This window comes from Talaromyces proteolyticus, assembly GCF_021365285.1.
Source record: "Talaromyces proteolyticus strain PMI_201 chromosome Unknown BGW36scaffold_2, whole genome shotgun sequence".
In the NCBI taxonomy this organism is placed as follows: Eukaryota; Fungi; Ascomycota; class Eurotiomycetes; order Eurotiales; family Trichocomaceae; genus Talaromyces; species Talaromyces proteolyticus.
In genome coordinates this window covers 421,127-443,619 of record NW_025764278.1, presented here as the reverse complement: position 1 = coordinate 443,619, position 22,493 = coordinate 421,127, and the positions used below count along the sequence as shown (strand labels likewise).

The following is a 22,493-nucleotide window of genomic DNA, read 5'->3' as shown; positions in this document are numbered from 1 at the left end:
TTAATGCATCTAATTTATATGCAAGTCTGTGTCGCATTAAGAAGAAATCTACGAAGATTCAATTTTGAGTAAGGTATAGTTCATTCCTACACACATATGTGGCAACGTCAAATAAGAAAACTAACTTCTATAAGTGTCGCCAAGTCAAATATAGAGCTTCAAAGCTTGAGCGACGATAGAAACTCAAGAACCCGGGCCTGAAAGGGCTTCGGGCTCATCCAATGGTGGACTATGACCCGACCGTTCAAAAAAGGCTAGCTGAGAATTTAGAATGCTTTCTTTAACTCTATGCTGTATTCAAGCGGTGTGATGAGGTCATGACGTCCGACCACGACGAGGGTCGGGGTTGCGATGTCCTTGAGTCCAGCACGGACATCGTATCTGGGCACATTGAAACCAAAGGCTGCATCCTGCGTTGCCGCGTGGAATCTTCTCCCATCTTGCTTTTTATTTGCCCCTTCGAATTTTAAAGAAGTGTACTTTCCATCAATCGTCTCGCCAACTTCATCTGGTAAGTCGGGGGAATAGAGAGGAGCAATCTCCGTATATACATCTTCGAAGTCTTGCTTATCACGCAGGTAGCCAGCCCATAGCCTTAACTGACGATCAGGGTTGACTTTAAGCCGCGTAGAAGTCAAAATTTGCTTCAATACGTTCATCATACCACGACTTCCCCAGGCGAATGTGTCACGCAGTATAAGACACAACAAATGACTGGGAAAGGCAAGGGCGTAGGTTAGAGCGAGGAAGCCGCCATAAGACCCCCCAGCAAGAACAATCTTTTCCGCGCCCGCCATTGGCTAAAAGAGTTAATCATTTCTAATACTTCTATTGAAATGCTACGTGGCTTTCAGACCGCAAAGCTTCAACATCTGCAATCCAGCGTTCGTTCGTGTAGGGCTGTTTTAGGTCACTGATACCACTTCCTCGTGCATCATAGACCAGAATGCGGTATTGGGACTGAAGAAACCCAAAAGAGTTTTCAGGTTCTCTGTGATCGGAAAATCCAGGCGCTCCATGAAGGGCGATGAGAAGTGGCTTGTTCTTGATTGATGGGTCTGCATCTAAGAGTCGGACGTGAAGACTAGCTCCATCATCCACGTTAACGCGGAAGGCTGACATGGTTATTTATGATACACAGTATTCAAATCCAAATTCCAAAGGGCACATTGGCATAATTGTCAAACAGAAAATTTGATCGTAAAATACTGGATTTAAATACTCAGCATGTTATCTATGTCGAACTTGGACTGAAGCCTTGGGATCCGGGAACAGGGATAAAAGACCATATGGACTCCGGATTCCGACCTGAGGATTAGGAATAAATTGATGTACTCGATACAAGTCGAGATTGCATCATTTGGATATATTATCATAAAAATCCGAATTCTGTGAATTCGACACTGGTAATGACATAATCTCTAGTGAAACCGTTCTCGTGCTATTTACATCACCCACCTACGGTCTCATTCCTCACGGTACACATCAAATGGTACTTGAGAAATCTATATTAATAATTTGACTTCTTTACATAAATTGACATATAAATATCAATTGATATCAACGTAACTTTATAGGCTCTTTTAAACCTATTCTAAAAGCCTAGAAACTAAAGTTTAGAATAATAAATTTCAACTATAGTATCTGGCTCTGATAATAATTAAATCTGTCAGGCTCTATATATAAGGACTAAAAGGGAAATAACATGAAATAGGCGTAAAACCAGCGTAGAACCAGCCCAGCAATGGTTCGGAAATGTCTCAACGATAGGCTGTAAGCAGATTCGCAAATGGCCTGAGAGTAGGTCAGAACAATAGAGTATCGAAAGAATTGAAAACCATTTCATCGAAAATTCTTTCAGCAAGGATATGGCGTCAAGATCAACATTGCATGGGAGCAATCGCCCCACAAAGAAGAAGACACGCTTTGGTTGAGCAGTCGGCTGATGGAGAAAGATAACCACAATTTTTTCCTGCTTATTGTCGCGATAAGACATACATAGTCAGCAAGGGACAGAGTAATACTAACCTCCAACAAGATTGTCAGCCGATGCGCCTATGAGCTTGGTAAACAGATGGTTTGTGTTAGTGGCAGCTTTATTGCGAAAATGCTTATCTACTGTTATATGACGGGATGTTTAGTTTGAAAAGGGCTGCCGCCTTTACAAAGAAATGTACAGAGAAAAAGATTTGTTGGTTGGTTTTCGGAATATCAATTGATCTGGTAAACTGGGAGGGTTTGATGATCTTTCCCGTTGGTTTATAGTCTAAAGGAATATTCACAACGTATTTGCGCCTGACTAGATAATTTTGACCTTGTAAAATTAAAATAAAGTCACTGGTATATCTGATCTCTACTGGCCAAATGTTTATAGGACTAGAGATTGTTGTAAAGTACGTCAATTCTTTACTATTACTATTCCCAAATCGTACGCCAACCGGAATTTTCGGCACTGTACAGCTTTAGGGACAAAATAATCATAATTGGAGTTGATTTTGCTGCAATATTATTTCTTATTGGCCCACAATAACATCAGAATCTAACAGCATCATTATCGCCCAATTAACAGTTGTTCCATAGCTCGTTCCGCTTTATTGCGTGCGGAAACTTCCGAATGCTTAAGGACACATCCAAATAATCCCCGAATTACGTGCCCAAAATACAGTGGTTGTATCAGATTACTAAGTTTGTTACATCTAAAAACTATCAACTGGTTCATTTTTAAGTTATTGTACATGTCAACTTAGCTATAAAAGGTTCTATATTTTGAGGCCGTCTAGAAAAATGAATAATTTTGGAAAAATATATGTATAATAAAGGTAGATACATGTATACGTTAGTCTAAGAAAGATAAGGAGTTTACGTTGAGTGTTTGCCAGCCTTTGATTTAAAGCCATTTAATAAATATGTCGATGATCTAGAAGTGTTCACAAGCCAATTTATCTTACCCAGATTATGTACTGTAAAATATTAAGTAATCTCATAACAAGCCGATTGTATTGGGTGGGGTGGGTCAGATGGGCGTGTACGAAAGTATGTGGACGTGCCTAATAGCTTGTGGCTGACGAGAGGCATTACATGCATGACCAACAAAATGTTGGCAATCGAATCGTGTGTTATTATGTTGTCAGGGTTACATGTGGTGGGACAGTGGATAAACCTAAAAGCCCACAAATGCATACAGATAGCATGTGACGCTGAGAGAATGGTCTGTATATGATCTTCCTTTGAGTCCTTCCCTCAGCTACAGAAATTCTTAGGTGCTTCTGCATGACTTTTGAAACTAAAGAGATAGAAAAAATGGCCACTATTCCTGCTGTGCAACAAATATCACTCTCACTCAGTCTCGAAAAAAATGCCATTGCACAAGCAGCTTCAGCTAGCTCATCTCGACTGGAGCGCGATCTGAAAACAATCCGTGATTATGTAGAGCCTATCGTTGCACCGGCTCAATTGCCCGTTCCGCTAGATCAGCGCTTTCCGCCATTCAGTATCTCGGTGTCAAGACCGTTTGCCAAGAAGATTGAATCTATCCATCAATTGCTCGACCGTGCCCTCGTCAACATTGTAGAGCGATGGCATACGGACTTAGAGGCGAACTTCCCATCTAGAATGCCCCTGGAGCCGCATGAAGAGGATTTATTGCGATGGATCAGCTCACAATGTAGTGGTGATGTAGCCACAAGGACCATACCGAGGTTCAGCGAGAGATACGGCATGTGGAGAACGGATTTCTTGATCGAGAAAGGCCATGAAGCCGAAGCCAAGATCTGCGAAATCAATGCACGCATACCGTACAATGGCTTTTTCATGGCCGGCTTACATGAGGAGTCGAGTAGGCTACTGGGGGCAGGAAAACTGGGCTTTGAGATCCCAAATAATTATGAGGTATCTTATTGCCATGGAGAAGAGGTTAAGAAACCAAAGCTTACAGACTATCCTGAATAGGTGACTAAAAAAACGATCATAGATTGCTTTGATCGTTCGAAGCCGCTCTATCATATTCATAAAAAATGGCCTGGGGTTGACTCCCGAGTGTTTGGGTGTGAGTACACACATGCGACCGGGCAGGACATAGTACACGTTGAGCCGTCGGAGTTACAAATCCAACAAGACGAGGGCTCGCCAACTGGATGGATCCTTTATTTTCAACCCGCAGATCCCACCGAGAAAAAACAGAAAATTGAGCAGTGCACGCTCGAACTGTTTCAAGAAGAACTCCGGGACATAGAACCACAGATCCTAAAACAGCTGGCGACGTGCTGTGTGAACGACTTCAGAAATATCTTATTACTACACGATAAGCGAATTCTGGGCATTGTTCAAGAGGAAATCTCAAACCTCGTGCAACAGAATATACTGGATGCAAATGAAGCACGAGTACTTCACAATGGAATCGCAGAAACCGCCATTCCAGGATCAAAAGCTATGAAGCAATTACTAGAAAAGTCACACCAAGACCCTCTCCAGCGATACAAATACATAGTCAAGCCAGTGCGAGATGCTTCATGTAACGGTATCCGCCTTGGGGAGCAATTTGACAAGGATGAGTGGATTGCCCTTCTAGAGCGATTTGCAAGTCACCCATTACAGCCAAGCGAAGACGCCTACGTCGTGCAGAAATTGGCTGATCACTTATGGTGCGATATTGTGCGTCATGACGTGCATGCTACACCAAAAGTTGAGAACTTTCACTTGATCGGTTCTTGCCACATGATTAATTCAAAATTGTTCGTCTTTGGCCCTTGGAGGATCGGTCACACAATTCATGTCGGTCTCTCAAGTGCGGGTATGGGAATTGTGATGAGTTGTGTGTTGCGCCCGGATGGACTTGAGCAGCTAGATGAAAGGAAAGAAGAATGACATTGGTTAGCAGGCTGGAAGCCTCGGAAAAGCAGACAGACTGCTATAAAGGCTCTATGATTTCTGTGTAAGGACTAGCATTTGAATGATAAATTCAAAGAACGTCTGCCAAAATGAAAAGCACCGCACTGTACCATCTATCGCAGCCCCAACCTCAGCCTCTAAACATCGCAGCCTTTATATACTTGATCAAGCAGCTAGTATAGTGTTTACTACCACGATATAGGCTAGGAATAAGATTGCTTTATAGTACAAGTGAGATACATCCGTAGACTTGGCGTACAGATATTGGCCATCTATATTAGTTGGAAAGAAATAAGTAGTTTATGGGCAGAACTAAATACAGATAGTGAATGCTAGACTCAATAACAAGCAATATGTTGAGGTTAATGAAAAATATATGAATAATCCTGACTTCAATTCATATTTATCAAATGCGACAGAATGAAAGAGGCTGTGTGTCAAGGGCGGGGTTGAGGGCTTGAGCTAAATTAAGCTACGTTAAATACGAGATTGATCGCACTAACCAGCGACTTCAAAAAATGACACTGTTTACTTTAAAACGTAACCTAATTGAACTATTCTTGAAATATGGGCCTAGCCATTTGCCTTTCAAAGGAAATTAACTATGAAGGGGATACTCAAAAAGTCAATCCAGTCGCTAAGAAGAACGGAGGAGAATGGTACAGTTCAAAAGCAAGCCAGTGTCACGACTGGGAGTAGCATTTTGTCCAATCCTGAACCAATACCCGACGTGGATGATGATACTAAACAACTCAAAAATGCATCGCATGAGCTAGAGCAGACACTTAGACTCTATTTCGAGAAAGCATCAAATGGCAACAATCAATTACAGAACCTTCCTTTCCAAGGAAATGAACTTTCTGCCGCATCAGACCCCGATCAATTGGCAGATCTTATCAGCAAAGTCATAGTCACAGAATCCCATAAGGGAAATAAGATATCAAGAAAATTTTCTAGTGTATTCGGAAAAATATACCCTGTCGCCTCGCTAGTGATCCAATTCGGCACCGCTGCCGGTGAAGCCTTCCAACCTGTCAAGGCGTTGATGGGTGGGTTAGATATCCTTCTTAACCTTGCAGAAGAGGAAAGGTCGCGCGCTGGAGATTTCCTCAAAAACATAAATAATATCACATATCAATGTTCCCGTATTGCGGAGTTGCAAAAGACTATTGGCAAAAGAGAATGGAATAGACTGGTTATTCAAAAGTCTACTCAGCTGCTTACAGCTGTGATCCGGTATTTCAACGCAAGCATCGTTTTCTTTTGCCAGAATTCTCTGCAAATCCTCGGAAATTCCGTTTTTCAAGGGACACAAAGATATTCTAGTGTTCTAGAATCTCTCAAGCAGGCTATTGCAGAATATGACCAGGCGCTCTTGCTTCAAATTGCGTTGACTACGTTGTCGACTAGCGCTAAAATTAATTCTGTCATTCCCGACGGAAAAGATACAGGTCATCCTGATGCCACTACTTTAAAGTGGTTAAAATCCTCCTATTGGGAAACCGAAGCCCAGTACATGAATTCCTTGAGCAGAAGGCAAGATGGCTCTTTCCGTTGGATACTAGATTTGAATGTGTTCCAGCAATGGAGAAGAAGAGAGAATCAAGGTTTATGGCTCACAGCAGCACCCGGTTTTGGAAAGTCGACGCTGACAGCATACCTAACCCAACTCCTAAAGTCAGAAGATTCTTCAGAAGTGGTTGTTTTATTCTTCTTATTCCGCAGTACAAATCCACAGCTTAGGACTTTGAATAATTTGATTCGAACACTCGCCGCGCAGATCTTAAAAAATGTTCCAGATACACAGGAGTACTTTGGAAATCTGTGTGCTCAAGGATTTGAATCAGAAGACCCTTCAATTCTTTTCGATACCCTTGTGTGGACGCCGCTGTCGGGGTTGACACAACAGATATACACGGTTGTCGATGGTCTTGATGAGTGCTGTCCCGAACAAAGTTCATCATTGGCAATAGGACAGAAAGTGAGTCTTGACGTCTCTGACATGTTGCAGAAACTCCCCGGTCAGTGTTTTATGACTAGCCGGCCGATTTCGATACCTACCGCAAAGCTTGAAAAATGCCTACATCATCGACTGCTCGCAGAAAATTCAGACGATATTGAGGCTTATGTGTCAAAGCGCGTGGCCCAATCTAGCGTCCTACAGAAAGGTTTTAATACTCTGAGCAAAGACCCGTCTATAGTACTAGTCGAAAAGGCCCAGGGAAACTTCTTGTGGGCATTTACTGTGCTAGGATTACTTGATAAACCCAGCCTGTCCATCGATACCTTTGAATCCTTTCTTACCAGCGTTCCAGAAAATCTCAATCAAGTCTACAACGAAGTGCTTGGTCGACTTGACCGTGCTGGGAGTCTCGAACTAGCAAAACTGGTAGCGGGATGTGTATTGTTCGGTGTATCCACAATGACGGTTGATATGCTGCAAGCAGTTGTCTGTATTATCCATGGAGAGGTTTTCGGCTTAGAGGAATTTATCGAAGCCGAGTGTGGGTCAATTTTGACCATTGCTTCAAGCAAATCACCATCCAACATAATCCAGCCAGTACATGAGACATTCAAGAAGTTTATCACTAGCAACGATGCACTGAACTGCGGAAGACTATCATCTGATATTTGTCATCTTCATTTCACAATTGCTTGTCTAGAATGCTTGCTTGATTCTGAGAATTTGCAATATAATTCTCTTCATGAATATGCCTGTCAGAACTGGTTCACTCATTTCACTGCTTTTCAGAACCATGAGGAGGCATATTTAGGGAGCGAATATTTGGAACGATTACTGTTATGTTTGCATACATTCTTCACCTCCGAGCAGACCTTTTGCACTTGGCTCAGAGAATTGCTTCTTCTCGTTCAGGATGATACCCGAGCACGATTTTTTTGTTTTGAATTGGTCGACATGCATAGTACAATATCCGAATGGCTCATTTCTCTAAACACTAACGGCTTCTGGTCGAACCTGAGTAGTGAAAATATGAAATCCGAATCACTATCAAAGGCGTCTCAGTGGAGTAATCGACAAGTCCAGACTCAAAGCCAAGATTTAGCACAATTCATATCCAAATGTGTAGCCCAAACATGGTTGCGAACAAACTGGAAGGAGTCTTCTCTCAGTCATTGGATATTTCTGCAAACGAAGAAAACGGCCCAGATGCTTCTGTGGGATGATCCTGAAGGGATCAGTGGCCCTAAACGTTATGTGAGATCCATAAGTCACAGCGATTTCAGCTCTACAACGATAGAAGAAGCCAGACGTCTGGGGACGTTGGGTAACTTTGTGCCCTTGGTCGGTGTCCAGGCAGGAAACTATGCTTTCGGATGCTTGGCTGCCAATGATCCCTCATGTGAGCGATTTTTCCTGTCGGCTCTGGACGAGCATCCAGAATGGTGGCACCTACATGAAACACTGGGAGAATGGTACTATCGAAATGATAACAAAAAGCAAGCCATGCGAGCATTTGAAAATGCCATTGAGTATGATCCCAAATCTCCGTCTTCCGCCACGCACATGTATTGGACAACGAAATGTGAAATATGTCTTGATTCCAACGACCTCATCGGGGCAGTGGAAACTTTGAAGCGGGCTGAAGAAATTTGTCTTGATGGACCTGCATTCAAATACTGGGATCGCATGGCGAGGATATGGAAAGATCATGACCGATGGGACGAAGTCAAAACTGTCTATACTGATGCGCTTCGCAAACGGACCGTTTGCCGTGACGAGTACTGGATGGGGCTGGTAGAAGCAAACGAGAAGCTCCGTGACTCGCAAGGTGTTCTTGATACCCTCATCTCGGCATTGCAAGACGACCCCAAAAACTCTAGACGTTACGGAAACAAACTATGTCGCTTTGCATCGGAGCTCGCGGAATGTATGTTATTTGACGAATCGATCAGCTTCCTTTGCTTAGCTATTGAAATCCAGCCAAACGATAAAAGAGAGTATCACATGCTTTTGGCTAAAACGTACATGGGTGCACGTAAGTGGGAAAAGGCAGCTGAAGCATATGAAGCAATACTCCTAGAAGAAGAAAAGAATGTCAATATTCAAAACGCAATGTACAGCAGCCTTGGAGATGCTTATTTGGCAATGGGTAAGCTGAAAGAAGCCAAAGCCGCAATTGAGAAAGCCAACATCTCCGACCCAAAACTCATCTTACCCGACACATTCGCTCTGGGCTACCTTATTGACAATCAATTCTCCGATGCAATTCGAATTCTCAAAAGATGCATTTCACAAACACACTCAGATAAGGTTTCCGGGATCTTTAACGCTATCCAGGCTGGTATGGTCATGAATATGCACTTGGTTTTGGGTAAAGCATATAAAGCCGCAGGTCGCGATGCTGAAGAGAGTCATATAGTATATGAGGCTGGAATTGCCGTGTTTGATAAATTAAAAGAAGATGTGCTCAAAAACATTCCGAAACCAGAAGACCAGCAAGTGCCTGTCTGGCGATGCGATGCTCGGGTTCTCATGATTTATGGCGAATTACTACTCCTAGTCGGCAGGCTCGCGGAGGCATTGCAGCAATATGAAGCTGCCTACGCGATAATTTCCAAAACGCGCTTTGTAGAGGATGACGATATACTCGAGTGGGAGTATGGCTATTGTCAATCATCACTTGAAAGAGCAAGGCTGAATTTGCCACTTTCCATGCAGGCCGAAAGAGAAGTAATACGTAAGACTTTGGAACTCAGGATCAGTAATTCTTATCGAACAGAGTGGTATTCATTCATGAAATCTAGTATACCGCGGTTCAGGGGAGGGGAGAACGGATGGTCAACGAAAATTCTTGGGGTGAAAACGGTTTAAATGAAGGATTTATTAACTTAGTGCTCTTATTCTATCCAGGATAAATATTATACTTCTAAAATGGAACTACATGCAGGCAATATTGAAGCCAGCTTCGTCCAAAAGTAGGAAGGAAGTGGAAACATGGTATTAACTCATCTGTGAATATAGCGATGAGTTTAGAAGCACCAACTAGTTGAGGAGTTATCTCTGTAGACTACCATACAGAACGGTCCTTCGGTTATGATGTTAAAGACTAAGGAAGCTGTTTTGCTTTAATTTTGCCAAACGAAGTCAAATTCTCAATAGCGCACCACGGACATGTTCACCCAGTCGTGCCCTCCATAAGCGGTTCTCATTTAGAATAAAGATTTCACCTTTCTGACCAAAGCAGAAATTGGCAGCTCCTCCTTCAACCACGATTCTTCCGAGCAGGATACCACCTGGAGACCATACATTCACTCCATCGCCGCATCCGCTGTACACGTTGCCTTCCATGTCACACTTGATGCCATCAGGAATACCTTGATCAGCCATGGCAAATAGGCGGCGGTTTGTAAGAAACGGTTGGCCGTGGATTGTGGATATATCGAATGCGTAACTAGCCATGTCAGTATGTGTGGCTCATTTATATACCTCTTTGTTTCATAACATTGGAATACGTCTGTAGATGAACGGCTGCTCACATTGTTGAAGCTTTGTAATCCAATATCCCTTCACTCCCATGTACTCGATCTGTATCTGTGACAAACAAGGTTTTCTCATCTGGCGAAAAACATAGCCCGTTAGGATGTCCAAACCCATCCGCCATAGCGCGGATAGTCTTTGTCCCAGGATCATAGCGATATATCTGGGGTGGCAAATTCTGGGCTGGACGAAACTTTTGCTCAAAGCCATATGGGGGATCAGTAAACCAGATACTGCCATCCGTAGAATGTACGATCACATCATTGACCGAGTTGAAGGGGCGCCCATAAAAATCAGAAAGTAGCAGTTGGACATCGTACGGAGCGCTAAAGCTCATATAGTATAGGCCGCTTGGCCTGTTGAGGAGCCCTTGGCCGCAGAAAAGGATACCATCTTTGTAATTGACGCCGCCATTTCCCATAGGCACTGCGCTAGAGTCGATTTCTTCGCAGGTGATTTTGGATGGGTCATTGTTCAGAACGACTTTGGATATCTGGACGCGCTCCTCGTGAGGGGGTGTATTTGGGAAGTCACCAAAACGGTTGCTTGTGATGAAAAGCTCATTTGTAGCTTGTATATAGACACCAGCCTCGTGAGCGAAAGGATACCGATTGTTTTCTACTAACAACTCTAGAGTTGGAGAGCCCCCAAGCAAATTATGAAACTGCTCGTCATGGGCGACGAATGCGGAAATGTTGGACATTGCAGCATGAGTCTGTGATAATATCGTCTCTTATCAAGGAGAATAATAGCTCGATTAATTTTCTTCACAGAGGAAATTATTAAATTCTCTATTCGGGGTTAGGCCGATGCGGGGATCTCGTGGGGCCAATATACTCGGCTGGATGACCGATACTCCCTAGCTTGGGTAGTAAACGTGCAACTTGGAGAAATTGTGCGTATATGGAATTATAGAAATATTTCAAAAGAACTAATTCCCTTTGCCGCTACCTCCAATTATGTCCACCCATCGCTCCGTCTTCTGCGTTAGAACATCGATACCTTCCTGCATAACTCAAGTGCTTTTGAAATAGGTTATGAGGGCACATGTAGTGTATGTTAACGCGTATATATTCTATTGCTATACTTATCATTATTATTTATTAATTCAAGAAGCCTCTTAATATAAAACTTAGTATTAATACCGGAATTGATGGTATACTTATAATGAGCGTCAAGGATCTAAAGAAAGTTGTGCAATTAATAAATGGCCGAATGAACCAAAATGCTTCTCTATAGTTGGACAGGAAACAGATGTAGGTATGGTGGTTCATATTAAGGAAAGATCGAGTACAAGGGACGAGAAATTGAAGTAATTTAAAATTGAATATCAATCAAATAGCCTATACTTCATTATACATCGTGTGAATAGAACGTAGTGTTTCTTTCAAGTCACAGTCCGATTTTTTTAAACTTTTTTTTAATGTAATGGATGGACGTTATTTCTATATATCGTTGTTGGCATGGTCATTCTGTATTATCTCTCACCGACAAAGCCTTTGTTGGTGAGCCAACCCTCTGGGATGTCACACCAACATTCTGCAATTAAACAGAGAAAGTTCCGGAAGTATTCGTAGACTGGAAAATATTCAACTAGAGACTGCCGCAAACAATTCTAGATCCTGTGTAGTTTTCTGCAGCCGCCAAATACTAGTGTATCCTGCCTCGGCCGTAGAGATTTCAAGGCACCCAAATTAGGAATTCCCCCAGAATGACCTTATGGCAGCCAAATACTATGCCCCTGATGAGTTGAAAGTATAAATATAATTGTTTATGAAAACATTCGAATATCGCTCCTCACTTGAACCGAAATTTAAGGACCCAGATAACCCAGCAAGCGCTCAAAACTTCGAGCTATTGCCATTACGTCGGCATTGTATTTCAGCTGTGCGTGATTGGATACCATTTAACATAATACTCAATGTTCCCCCAATTTAAATTTCAACCCTACGCACCGTGCCAAGCCAATTGGCTGGAATATTGACAATCAGCTACACTCATCCCCTTGTTATCCTTGGCCTCTACATCGGCACCGTGGCTGACTAACAAGTCATACGCTGGAGACACAACCTTATATGTAGCTAGGTGCAATGGGATTTGGCCACTAGAATCTCGAGCGTTGACATCCAAACCCCAACTGAGCAGTGTAGATATTGCATCAATATTATCCCCTCTTACTGCATAATGCAAGGCAGTTCTTTGCTGTGCATCTGTGGCATGTATTTGAGCACCGGCAGCGAGGAGAGTCTCAAGTGCAACGACGCTTCCATTACGAGCCGCTCCGTGAAACGGCCTTGTGCCACCCACGCCTCCTGATTCTAACTTGGCACCGTACCGAAGAAGCTCGGGTATGAGATGAGGGTTTCTCGAGTTAATCGCACAAAAAAGGGCACGTTTTGTCTCAATTGATCCGTATTTTGTCTTGACTCCAGATTGGGATTCTGTATCAGCGCCGTATTTGAGTAGTAAACGGACGAACTCCACTTGATTTCCTTCAATTGCAAGGTGCAAGGGTGTGTCCCCATTGCAATTAAAAGCTTCTGTCTTTGCTCCAGCTTTAAGAAGGAAACGAACAACCTCCAGATGATGGTGAGCGACGGCAACATGGAGTGGAGTCTGGCGTGACGTAGAACTTGCTTGCACATCCGCACCCCTGTCAAGAAGTAGCGACACCGCTGGTAAAGAACCACTTGATGCAGCGTTCAGTAAATGATACAAGGTAACTCTTTCCCCGGCATCCAGAAGCAAAGTCATAATATTTGTGTGACCGTATCTCGTAGCAAGCTCGAGGGCGGAATGTCCTTGCATTGTTGCTGAAGCATCAAACCCATTTGCTAGGAGTAATTTGACAATGTCAGTACAGCCGCGCTGGGAGGCAAGAGGCATGGCTGTTGTTCTATGTTCCACATGATCTCGCGGCATGCTGTCAGTTTCTAATAAGAATTTGACAATTCCATAATGCTTGTGATAAATAGCAAAGTGCAAACAACACCAATTTTCATACTTGATTTTCGGACCTCCATATGTGTATCTTGAACCATCTTTGGATGCCGAGTAAACATAGGGGTCTTTGCTTGTATCAATATTTGGGTACACGTAATAGTCTCCAGGAGCCTTTGAAAGTAAAAGTCTGAGGATGCCTTTGTGACCTTTTTTTGCCGCTAGGTGTATCAGACCTGGACCAAAAGAGTCCTGTGGTATCTTCATACCATCACCTAAAATAATCTTGACAATTCCTTCATGGCCATTCTCAACAGCACTGGTTAAAGCACCTAAAAGATTGCGGCGTTTCTGCCCTTGTATACGCTTGGACAGTACTCTCACTACATCCTCATAACCGCGCGAAGAAGCTTTATTAAGGCCCTGTAGGATATTTTGGGACGAGGCTCTTGCTCCGTGCTTCAGGAACAACAAGACGGCCCATAGCCAGTTTTTCATAGCGGCATATCCTAGGGCAGTGTCAAGCACGTTGGCCTTTTTATACGAGTTACTGCGACGGAGTAATTGAAAGGATTGCAGATCAGAAACGAACGATTTTAGTCCTGTCGGTAGATGCGTAAGAAGAACTCGTACAACAGACTTCTGTCGACAATTGATTGCAGCAATCAATGACCGCTCCAAAAGGAGCAACCCCTTCAAGTTTCGAAGGCTCCGCTCCTTAGACAGCAACCTTATGACCAGAGCATCATATCCCTCCTCGCATGCGATGTGGAGTGCCTTTTCTGACCCCGTACATATCTTCCAAGTTTTAGTCGTATATACCTCCAGTTGCGCGATGTATGTTTGAAAAGACGGCCGTTGTAAACCGGATATAAAATTCGCGATAGAATGGTTTCCCGCCATCTTGAATCTGAAACGGTCCAAATATGTCAGATGGGAGACAATGAGGTAGAGAATATCTTGTGGTAGCGAAGTGAGTCCCTTATAGCTATGTCAGAAGAATGAGTTCCTGGTGATATGAGTAGCAGCTTGCCTTGTGGGTTGAACAATTCACTCTTTCAACCCTCTGGACATGAAAAGCGACCCCTCGTTTCTCCTTTTTGCCACCTTTTAGCCAGTTGGCCATGATGGACATAGGACAGGATCAAATGTCTTAGTGGGGTTAATGCTGGCGCGTGCTAAATTATGTGGAAACTTCAAGTTTTTAATGAAAATATTATATTTAGGGCTCTCACAGTCGCATCAAACAGGATTTCTTCTATTATTGACGATTCTGCTGGCATCGAGTATCAATTTATGGATTTAAGCTAAACAGACACACAGCCTCGCGTGCGTAAGTCAGCCTCGTAAACATATTTAGGTTTCGCACAGCCCGCTACGAGGGTCTACGTAGTAGCCCAAGCTGCTTACTGGAGAAGGCAAGATCGGCAGATTATAGGTTCAAGCGATACCGGGGTGAGGAAAATATACATAGGACTCGTTTGCTTACTTATATAAGCCTCGTAAAGGACCCGTGATTTCACGTCTGCCTCTGTAATATTTCGGTTTCCACTTTATTCGGTTAATTAGGATGCTTCGGATTATCTTCACGATTTGTAGTTCTGTATGCCTAACTAACTCAATTTCTGTCTTTAGTTATTTTGTTATTTAATGGTTTTGCGTTTCACCTGGATACACTGGTATAGCTCTTACAGCAGATGGATTAGTAGCGCTATGTCGAAGATACTCATCGTCTTATATTTTAAACCTATTCACTCTTATAGGCATAGGCCTTACTTATATCAGAGAAGTATATTACTATACTTGGAGATAAGACGGTTATATTGATGTGAGAAAGTCAAGGGGTGCGAGGTCGAGAGGTTGTAATAGCTCGCTGACAAGCAGGACCCGACTTGAAGCCGCCGTGTAACTTTGTCTTTGCCCATTTTTTGAGTCCCTCGATAAGGAAAGAAAAAGTTGATAGAATGTGAATTGGGCTTATATGTAAGTGATTTGTGGAGATGAAGAAGAATTGGCGTAAATCGTGTCCTATTCCTTCGTTGTTCTGGCTTTGATGCAATGCGTAGATAGACCAAGCATAACGAATCGACTGAGATGAAGTCGTAACAGCACTACCTTATAGTAGGAACCAGTCACAGGTCTACGTTGAACGCGCTGATTCGTGACGTTACAGTCATTATTGCCATAATATCAGGGGTACGTTCTACCGGCCATATCTGATCCACTGTTCATCAAGCTATGGCAAATACCTACCGGCGATATCACCAGTGCTCGTCCTAATCTAGTTCGAGCGACCTGCTTCCCTAAGGAGCGGCAGGGTGCTGTTAGGGTGCGATCAGGGAAGAGGCACTTTCAATGTTAATATCAGCCGGTTATTATTTTAGAACATTGAATCTGTTCTTGCCTCGATCCAGCTTAGTTGTGTAATATTTAAAAGATACATTAAGGTTTGGTGCCTAGCACTAGTAATAGCATCAGAAATATTTCGTAGTTACTCAACTATCAAGGCAGTTACACAACAGGCGTCAATTCCTATTGCGGGTATTGTTGAGGCTTGGTAATTTTCCTTTCAGGTTTGTCCTTTGTTCGGCACTTCCATAGAACGGCACGCTTGTTTGGATTCTATTTTATACCTCTCTTCAGCAGAATGCAACCAGCCTTAATAATTTATTTTCTTACTAATATCCATTGAAAATACTATCATTGTAGACCTACTACCTCTGCGTATATGTAAAATCCTGGCCCCAATGATCATAAACTAGGCTTCCCAATTGGGAAGCGTGTAACTACGTCATAGGCTGGCTCGGTCAGCCAAGTTTGAACAGCAGAAACATACATGATACATACCCTTGCCAAGGGAATGAGAAATTCGAATAGTGTAAATTAAGCATTGAAATTATTTAATTCTTATCACGATCATCTCACTAGGCAAGTCAATGTTGGTTGGAGCCTGAGGCCTCCCAGGACGGCTGACCAATAACAGTTAATGGACTAGTTTTCCCCGCATTTCCTGGGGAAGTCTCACTCTGTCAGCACAACAGTCTCTTTTTCTCTCTTTCACCAACAATACCTTTACTGTTACGACACTCTGCATGGACATCCTGCGATAGCCGCCATGTCGCAGGCATTATCTTACATTAAGAGTGTCGTCGACCTCGTAGAGGACTGGGCAGATCGCACTTCCCTCCGCACTGTGGCTGGCGTGCTCGGCCTTGTTTCCTCTGCAGCTACCAATGCACGCCTTAGCAACTCTCTTGGGTGTGCCGGCTATACAGCCAAGCATGTAACACAGTCGTCGACCTCACTCACAGCTACACTTCACCTTGCAGGTGAGCCGTGTAACGTTTATGGCCCAGATATACGTGATTTGAAGCTGCTGGTTGAGTACCAAACCGGTGAGTGCTGTTCCTAGTATCATGCATGTCAAGATACTAAATTTGCACAGATAGTCGTCTTCATGTGAAAATCTACGACGCGGCAGAAGATGTATACCAGATTCCACGTGACGTGCTCGCGTTTCCGGAAGGAAGCAATGACACTTACAGCGACGGCCTGCTCACGTTCTCGTACACTGAGAGCCCGTTTTCATTCGCTGTCCAGCGTAGTGATACCAAAGAAACCCTGTTCAATACCTCTGGCGATGCACTAGTCTTCGAGCCTCAATACGTGCATCTTCGTACATCTCTGCCAACCGATCCATACATCTACGGACTCGGCGAAGATGTTGATTCGTTCCGTCGACAGACTGACAATTACAAGCGAACGATATATAACGTTGGAGATGCGTTCTTGCCCGAACACGCCAATCTGTATAGCAGTCACCCGATATATTTAGAAATGCGCGATGGCAGTGCCCATGGCGTGTTTCTCGCGAGTAGTAACGGTATGGACGTTTTCATCGCGAAGACAGCAGAAGGTCAGCAGTACCTTGAGTACAATGTCATCGGTGGTGTCCTTGACTTTTACTTCCTTGCCGGCCCGAGCCCAGTCGACGTCGGGAGGCAGTATGCCGAGGTGGTGGGCGCGGTGAGTTGTCTTGAAAACTACTATGATATCCCGTATATACTAAGATTTTGAAAGCCCGCGGAGCAAGCGTACTGGACATATGGATTTCATCAGTGCAAATTCGGGTACAGTGATGTCATGATGGTTGCCGAGGTTGTGACGAATTACTCTGAAGCCAACATTCCAGTGGAGACCATCTGGTCGGATATTGATTACAGTAAGAATCATTTCGAAGCTCGATTGACCTTGTGCTGACTGCACAGTGAATCTCCGTCGCACGTGGACACTGGATCCTGACAGATTCCCCATTCACAAGGTCCGGGAATTAGTCAACTATCTGCATGAGCATGATCAGCACTATGTAGTGATGGTTGATCCCCCGATCTCAGTTGACGATCCACAGTCGTATGATAAACTGATGGAAAGTGAGGCATATTTCCGAAATGATGATGGCTCTGTTTTTCTCGCTGGGATGTGGCCTGGTGCTACTGCATTTGTCGATTGGTTTCATCCGAATGCGCAAGAGTATTGGGGCGGTCAGCTCTTGTCTTTCTTTGACGCGGAGACGGGGGTAGATGTCGATGCGATGTGGATTGATATGAACGAGGTGTGTTAATCCACAGGTCCCAGAGAATGATCAATATTGACATCTATATTGCCTGCCAACTTCTGCCCATATCCATGTGAAGACGCAGTAGCCTGGTCCAAAGCAGCCGGCCTTCCACCACCACCACCGCAACTACGAGACTCATGGCGCCCATTACCCGGATTCCCATCTGACTTCCAGCCGTCAAGCAGCGGGTTAAAACCGCCTAAAACTCTCAGCAAAAGGAAAGGAAAAAGTGGCCAGCGACTCGGTCTGCCCGGGAGAGATCTGCTGAACCCTCCTTATCCACTGGGCACAGTCGATGGAATCATTTACGGAGGCACGATCTTTACAGACAGACATCAATATGGTGGTTACGCGTTTTACGATACGAAGAACCTCTTCGCAACTAGTATGATGCAGGCAACTCGAAAGGCCATGCTCGACCGTCGGCCTAACAAACGGCCGCTGATCATATCACGTTCTACCTTTGCAGGCGACGGCAAGCAATCTGGACATTGGACGGGTAAAAATACATTTATTCATTTCGAGATATCTTCAAAGAACATAATCATCTAACGTTTTTTCTAGGAGACAACATCTCTTCCTGGGCCCACTACCGAATCTCCATCCGGCAAAACATGGAATTCGCAGCAATATTCCAAATGCCCACCATCGGAGCTGACGTCTGCGGCTTCAACGCTGAGACGTGGGAAACGCTGTGTTTGCGCTGGGTAGCTCTAGGTGCCTGGTACCCATTCTTCCGCAACCACGCCGACATTCAAGCGCCCTTCCAAGAATTCTACCTCTGGCCGGCCGTCGCAGACGCCGCGCGCGCAGCCATCAAGACTCGCTATCAGCTACTCGACTACTTCTACACGGAATTCCACTACCAAACCGTTGACGGCACACCAACCACAATCCTCCCGCTTTTCTTCGTGTACCCGTCTGACCCGAACACCCTCGACATCGAAATGCAGTTCTTCTACGGCTCGGCACTGCTCGTTTCGCCTGTGACCGACGACGAGTCGACCTCGGTCACATTCTATCTGCCGGCAGATACCTGGTACGACTTTTTCACAGGTGAGAAGCTTACTGTTTCCGAGGGGACATGGGTTACCCGTGAGAACGTGGCATATGACGAGATTCCCGTACATATTCGCGGCGGGACGGTTGTGCCAATGCGCGTGGACGGGGCAAATACGACGACGCAGCTCCGGAAGCTAGATTTCGAGTTAATCGTCGCGCCGGGGACGGATGGGACGGCGCGGGGGAGACTGTATCTGGACGATGGGGAGAGTCTGGAGCAGGACGTTGAGCGGACGAGTGAGATTTCGTTCGAGTATGATTCAGGCACGAAGAAGTTGCATGTGCGTGGCCGGTTTGGGTATCCGACCGATGTGAGGGTGGTTCGTGTGAGAGTGCTAGGGGAAGCGGTTAGGAGACATGGACAGCAGCAGGTCCCAATGGGCACGAAGCTGGGTCGGACGGTGGAGATTGACCGGTCGTTGGAAGAAGGGTTTAGTGTTTATCTTGGTTAGGATTGGTACATACGTGTGTACATGGGCGGAGGTATGGATTAGTATGAATGAATACATGTAATATTCACAGTTGTCTATGAGAAATATCTGCGTATGCAATATATACAAGGAATGAAATAGTCCCGATACAGGATATATAAAAACCGAACGCCGGTAATGGGTGAAGGTAAAAAGTGACATCACACAATAACTCGTTCGCCGGCATGTAACGGCAACGTCTTATTCGAGGCATTCACCATTGACACATCAATGTAGTCGCGGAAAGTCTCATGCAGGCGCAGAGCCATGTACCTCGAGACGGTGTCACGCAGGGCATCGGCGACCAACTCTTTGCCTAGCCAGAAATGCCTGACAAACTCGCCAGAACAACCAGAATCGGCTTTCTGAGGGTACCCGTTGGCTTCGGTACAAGCAAGCTCGATGACTTCGGTACCGCGCTCGTACTCGTAGCGCATGAAATCGCTGAATGCCGCCTGCTCGTGGCTCCATTCATACCGCCACTTGGAGCATTTCTCAAACTTTGTGTCGGTGACGCAGTCCTCCCAGACATTAAGCATTTCAGTGGTCCTCGGACTGGCCTGTGCAATAATGAAGCCAGTGTTGAGGTTAGTATTGCCACGCGAGTCCTTGTTGAACGGCTGATCTGGATCCAGGGCCATGGCCAGGAGAGTCTCTTCGCGGATATTCCAGTAGTTGAACAGCCACTCAACGGGTAGATGGGTGTGGGGGAAAACGGCGTCAGAGTCGAGGAACACAACGTAATCATATGACTTCAGGGCCTCCCGGATCATGGGAACCTTGACCCATGTTTGATGTCTGTCGGTATATGCCGGGGACTGGATAAACTTGTACTCGTAACCGTGCACCATGGCTAAACTCCAGTTAGTATACTGCCAATCAATCTGCGGGAGGGATAGAAAGACCTACCATAGAGATAGTGGTTCAGCATACCCGCTGTCTGATGGGTGATCGAGTCGTATTGCATGGTTTCATTGAGCATCCCACCTTCTCCGTTGAGAGGGCGGGTGTCGACATCCAAAATCAGGACCTTCTTGCCTAGGGGCTCAGTAAAGCGTGGCGGTTCAGTAAGCTCGTAGGTCTGGCCATCATGGTTGACAAATTTAGACGCATCGACGGGGTGCACGAAGGGCTTGTAAAGCAGCGGGATGAGGTGGTGGGTATCTGACAGTCGGGATTCGGAGGACGAAAGTTCTATATGTGAATAGCCCCTAGATAAAGTGGTTAGCACGTGGAATAATGGTGATAAGAATGAGAGTAATAATGTTATGTTAGATGCAAGGGGGGACATACTGTATGACTCTAGAATTGTCGGCAAACGTAGTGGTATCATAGGCATAAAACAGCACAAGTAAAACAACAGTAACAGCGGCAACCGTGACTGGCCAAGGGCAGCGCTGGCGCAAGTGTTTTCTGTCAGGAGCAGTGAAGTTCATCGTTGTTGCATTATTAGGATTATTAGGATTAATGTATAAATGGAGGTTGCGTGTAGAGGAAGGCTTCCGCTGGTGCCTATAAGACAACAAATGAGGAGTAGCGAGTCCTTTTCGACGAGGACGAGAGCGAGTGTTTTGAAACGAGTGTAAGAGCAGGAAACTACTGCAGGAAGACAAGACTAGAGGCTGACAGAGATGAGTCGAAACACGAAGATCATATCATGATGGGGAAGAAGAGCAGAACGTGATGAGAGAATGAAGGGGAAGCAGCATGATGATCGGATGAATGACGGTGGCGGATGTGACACGAAGGAACAAGCTTACTGATTCTCACAGCGATCCCAGCGCTGGGCTGACTTTTTGCGCGGGCCGTATTGGCCCCACGGGCGACGGAGCGTCATGGAAATACAGAGTAATACAGACCTTATGTGACCCTTTCTGTGATAGTCACCGTTTCCGTGTAACCGCGGCGTATCAACTATGTAACGCCTCCGACCGATCTGCCAATGATACAACTCGGCGCGGTGGAGCCCGCCGGGCGGGTCCAAGCCTCGATATGGAGTCCGATTCTAAAGCCAATCAGGATACCCATAGCCGGTTGGGTCCGATGGTCGAAACTGGACCAATTATAGAACCGAATGCCCTGCCGTATCTGACATGGCGCAGTGGGGTGTGGTTTCGTTTGGCTGACAGCAGCAGCGTGCTCCAGACTAGGCCTAGTGCGGTCTAGGGCTTTGGCCGAACCCAGCGCACAATACCGGAAACTTGTCGCGCTAACGGCGAATCGGTTGTGCAGCGGACCAATGGACGGTGACTGTGTCAGCCAACGCCCCGGATACAGCCTGGCGTAGTCCATCAGGTTAGCAAGGCTAAGGTATTGGGCTGCTTTTTTTAGCCGCATGCGAAACCTAACCGTGATAGCACTGGGGAGGCTGATTGGCTGGTTCATGCTGTAGTCGGCGCTTGAGCTCGTAAATTTGTTATTGAGTAATAATTTACCACTACTGATGAGGAACTGAAAGTAGTGAAGAGTGACCCGATGGGGGATTTCTCGCAACGACTGACTCCCGTTGGGCTTCCGGATGCGTGGTTTATTGACCCGACTCCCTGCCTGGGATTAATTGGGCTCTCTTTCCGTCGCTCTGGTTCGCCATGTCACTGTTGCACGGGATCGTCTTTGAACGAAGTGTGCGAGGATGGAGGGCCAGCAAGACACTGCAGGCTAAACCAGAGCTGGCTCCGAGCAAAACAAAGGTCGCTTGCGCTGCGCCAAGTATGCCTCCACCACTCACCAGCGGCCAGTACTTCGCATGTCTCACTTCCGGCACTTCCCAGGAGGGAGCAAGGCTGGGTCGTACAAAGGGTTTTTTTTTTCGGGGACGATGCTCTGCCCCGCCTGCTATTCGCTCAGCCGCAAAAGCCTCAAAGTGTCTTTGTCAAAAATCGGTCAGCAGCCCCTTTCGCAGCGGCGCACCATTCCTACCTTTTTGGCGCGCTCTAGCCCTCTAGTTACTGGCTACGCTCTCGCTAGGGAACATCCTGACTCTAATTACTAGGTCAATTTGGTCGCTAGTGTACAG

At 45.3% G+C, this 22,493-nt stretch overlaps 7 protein-coding genes across 7 annotated transcripts; 3 read left to right on the top strand and 4 right to left on the bottom strand.

The window, feature by feature from the left end:
- Positions 1 to 266: 266 nt before the first annotated feature.
- Positions 267 to 1,122, bottom strand: BGW36DRAFT_422756 (Alpha/Beta hydrolase protein; the record flags this gene model as incomplete). Its single annotated transcript, XM_046219751.1, has 2 exons — positions 267 to 800; positions 844 to 1,122. 2 exons carry the CDS (start codon positions 1,120 to 1,122, stop codon positions 267 to 269), a joined length of 813 nt encoding a protein of 270 aa, XP_046076204.1.
- Positions 1,123 to 3,300: 2,178 nt separating this feature from the next.
- Positions 3,301 to 4,863, top strand: BGW36DRAFT_288913 (uncharacterized protein; the record flags this gene model as incomplete). The annotated part of the gene is made up of 2 exons (XM_046210619.1): positions 3,301 to 3,888; positions 3,949 to 4,863. The coding sequence occupies 2 exons, from the start codon at positions 3,301 to 3,303 to the stop codon at positions 4,861 to 4,863; spliced, it is 1,503 nt and encodes a 500-aa protein (XP_046076203.1).
- A 554-nt stretch (positions 4,864 to 5,417) lies between these two features.
- Positions 5,418 to 9,721, top strand: BGW36DRAFT_457513 (uncharacterized protein; the record flags this gene model as incomplete). The annotated part of the gene is made up of 1 exon (XM_046221975.1): positions 5,418 to 9,721. The coding sequence occupies exon 1, from the start codon at positions 5,492 to 5,494 to the stop codon at positions 9,719 to 9,721; it is 4,230 nt and encodes a 1,409-aa protein (XP_046076202.1). The 5' UTR covers positions 5,418 to 5,491.
- Positions 9,722 to 9,803: 82 nt separating this feature from the next.
- On the bottom strand, positions 9,804 to 11,153 carry BGW36DRAFT_368935 (uncharacterized protein). Its single transcript, XM_046215055.1, has 2 exons — positions 10,387 to 11,153; positions 9,804 to 10,301 (listed from the first exon to the last, which is right to left on the bottom strand). Exons 1-2 carry the CDS (start codon positions 11,088 to 11,090, stop codon positions 9,995 to 9,997), a joined length of 1,011 nt encoding a protein of 336 aa, XP_046076201.1. The 5' UTR covers positions 11,091 to 11,153; the 3' UTR covers positions 9,804 to 9,994.
- A 1,181-nt stretch (positions 11,154 to 12,334) lies between these two features.
- On the bottom strand, positions 12,335 to 14,230 carry BGW36DRAFT_354614 (ankyrin repeat-containing domain protein; the record flags this gene model as incomplete). Its single annotated transcript, XM_046213542.1, has 1 exon — positions 12,335 to 14,230. One exon carries the CDS (start codon positions 14,228 to 14,230, stop codon positions 12,335 to 12,337), a length of 1,896 nt encoding a protein of 631 aa, XP_046076200.1.
- A 2,019-nt stretch (positions 14,231 to 16,249) lies between these two features.
- On the top strand, positions 16,250 to 19,515 carry BGW36DRAFT_368934 (putative alpha-glucosidase). The gene is made up of 6 exons (XM_046215054.1): positions 16,250 to 16,722; positions 16,773 to 17,353; positions 17,408 to 17,549; positions 17,596 to 17,939; positions 17,991 to 18,444; positions 18,510 to 19,515. Exons 1-6 carry the CDS (start codon positions 16,443 to 16,445, stop codon positions 19,457 to 19,459), a joined length of 2,751 nt encoding a protein of 916 aa, XP_046076199.1. The 5' UTR covers positions 16,250 to 16,442; the 3' UTR covers positions 19,460 to 19,515.
- Positions 19,516 to 21,239, bottom strand: BGW36DRAFT_312173 (uncharacterized protein). The gene is made up of 3 exons (XM_046212497.1): positions 20,771 to 21,239; positions 20,387 to 20,688; positions 19,516 to 20,330 (listed from the first exon to the last, which is right to left on the bottom strand). Exons 1-3 carry the CDS (start codon positions 20,911 to 20,913, stop codon positions 19,639 to 19,641), a joined length of 1,137 nt encoding a protein of 378 aa, XP_046076198.1. The 5' UTR covers positions 20,914 to 21,239; the 3' UTR covers positions 19,516 to 19,638.
- Positions 21,240 to 22,493: the final 1,254 nt, after the last annotated feature.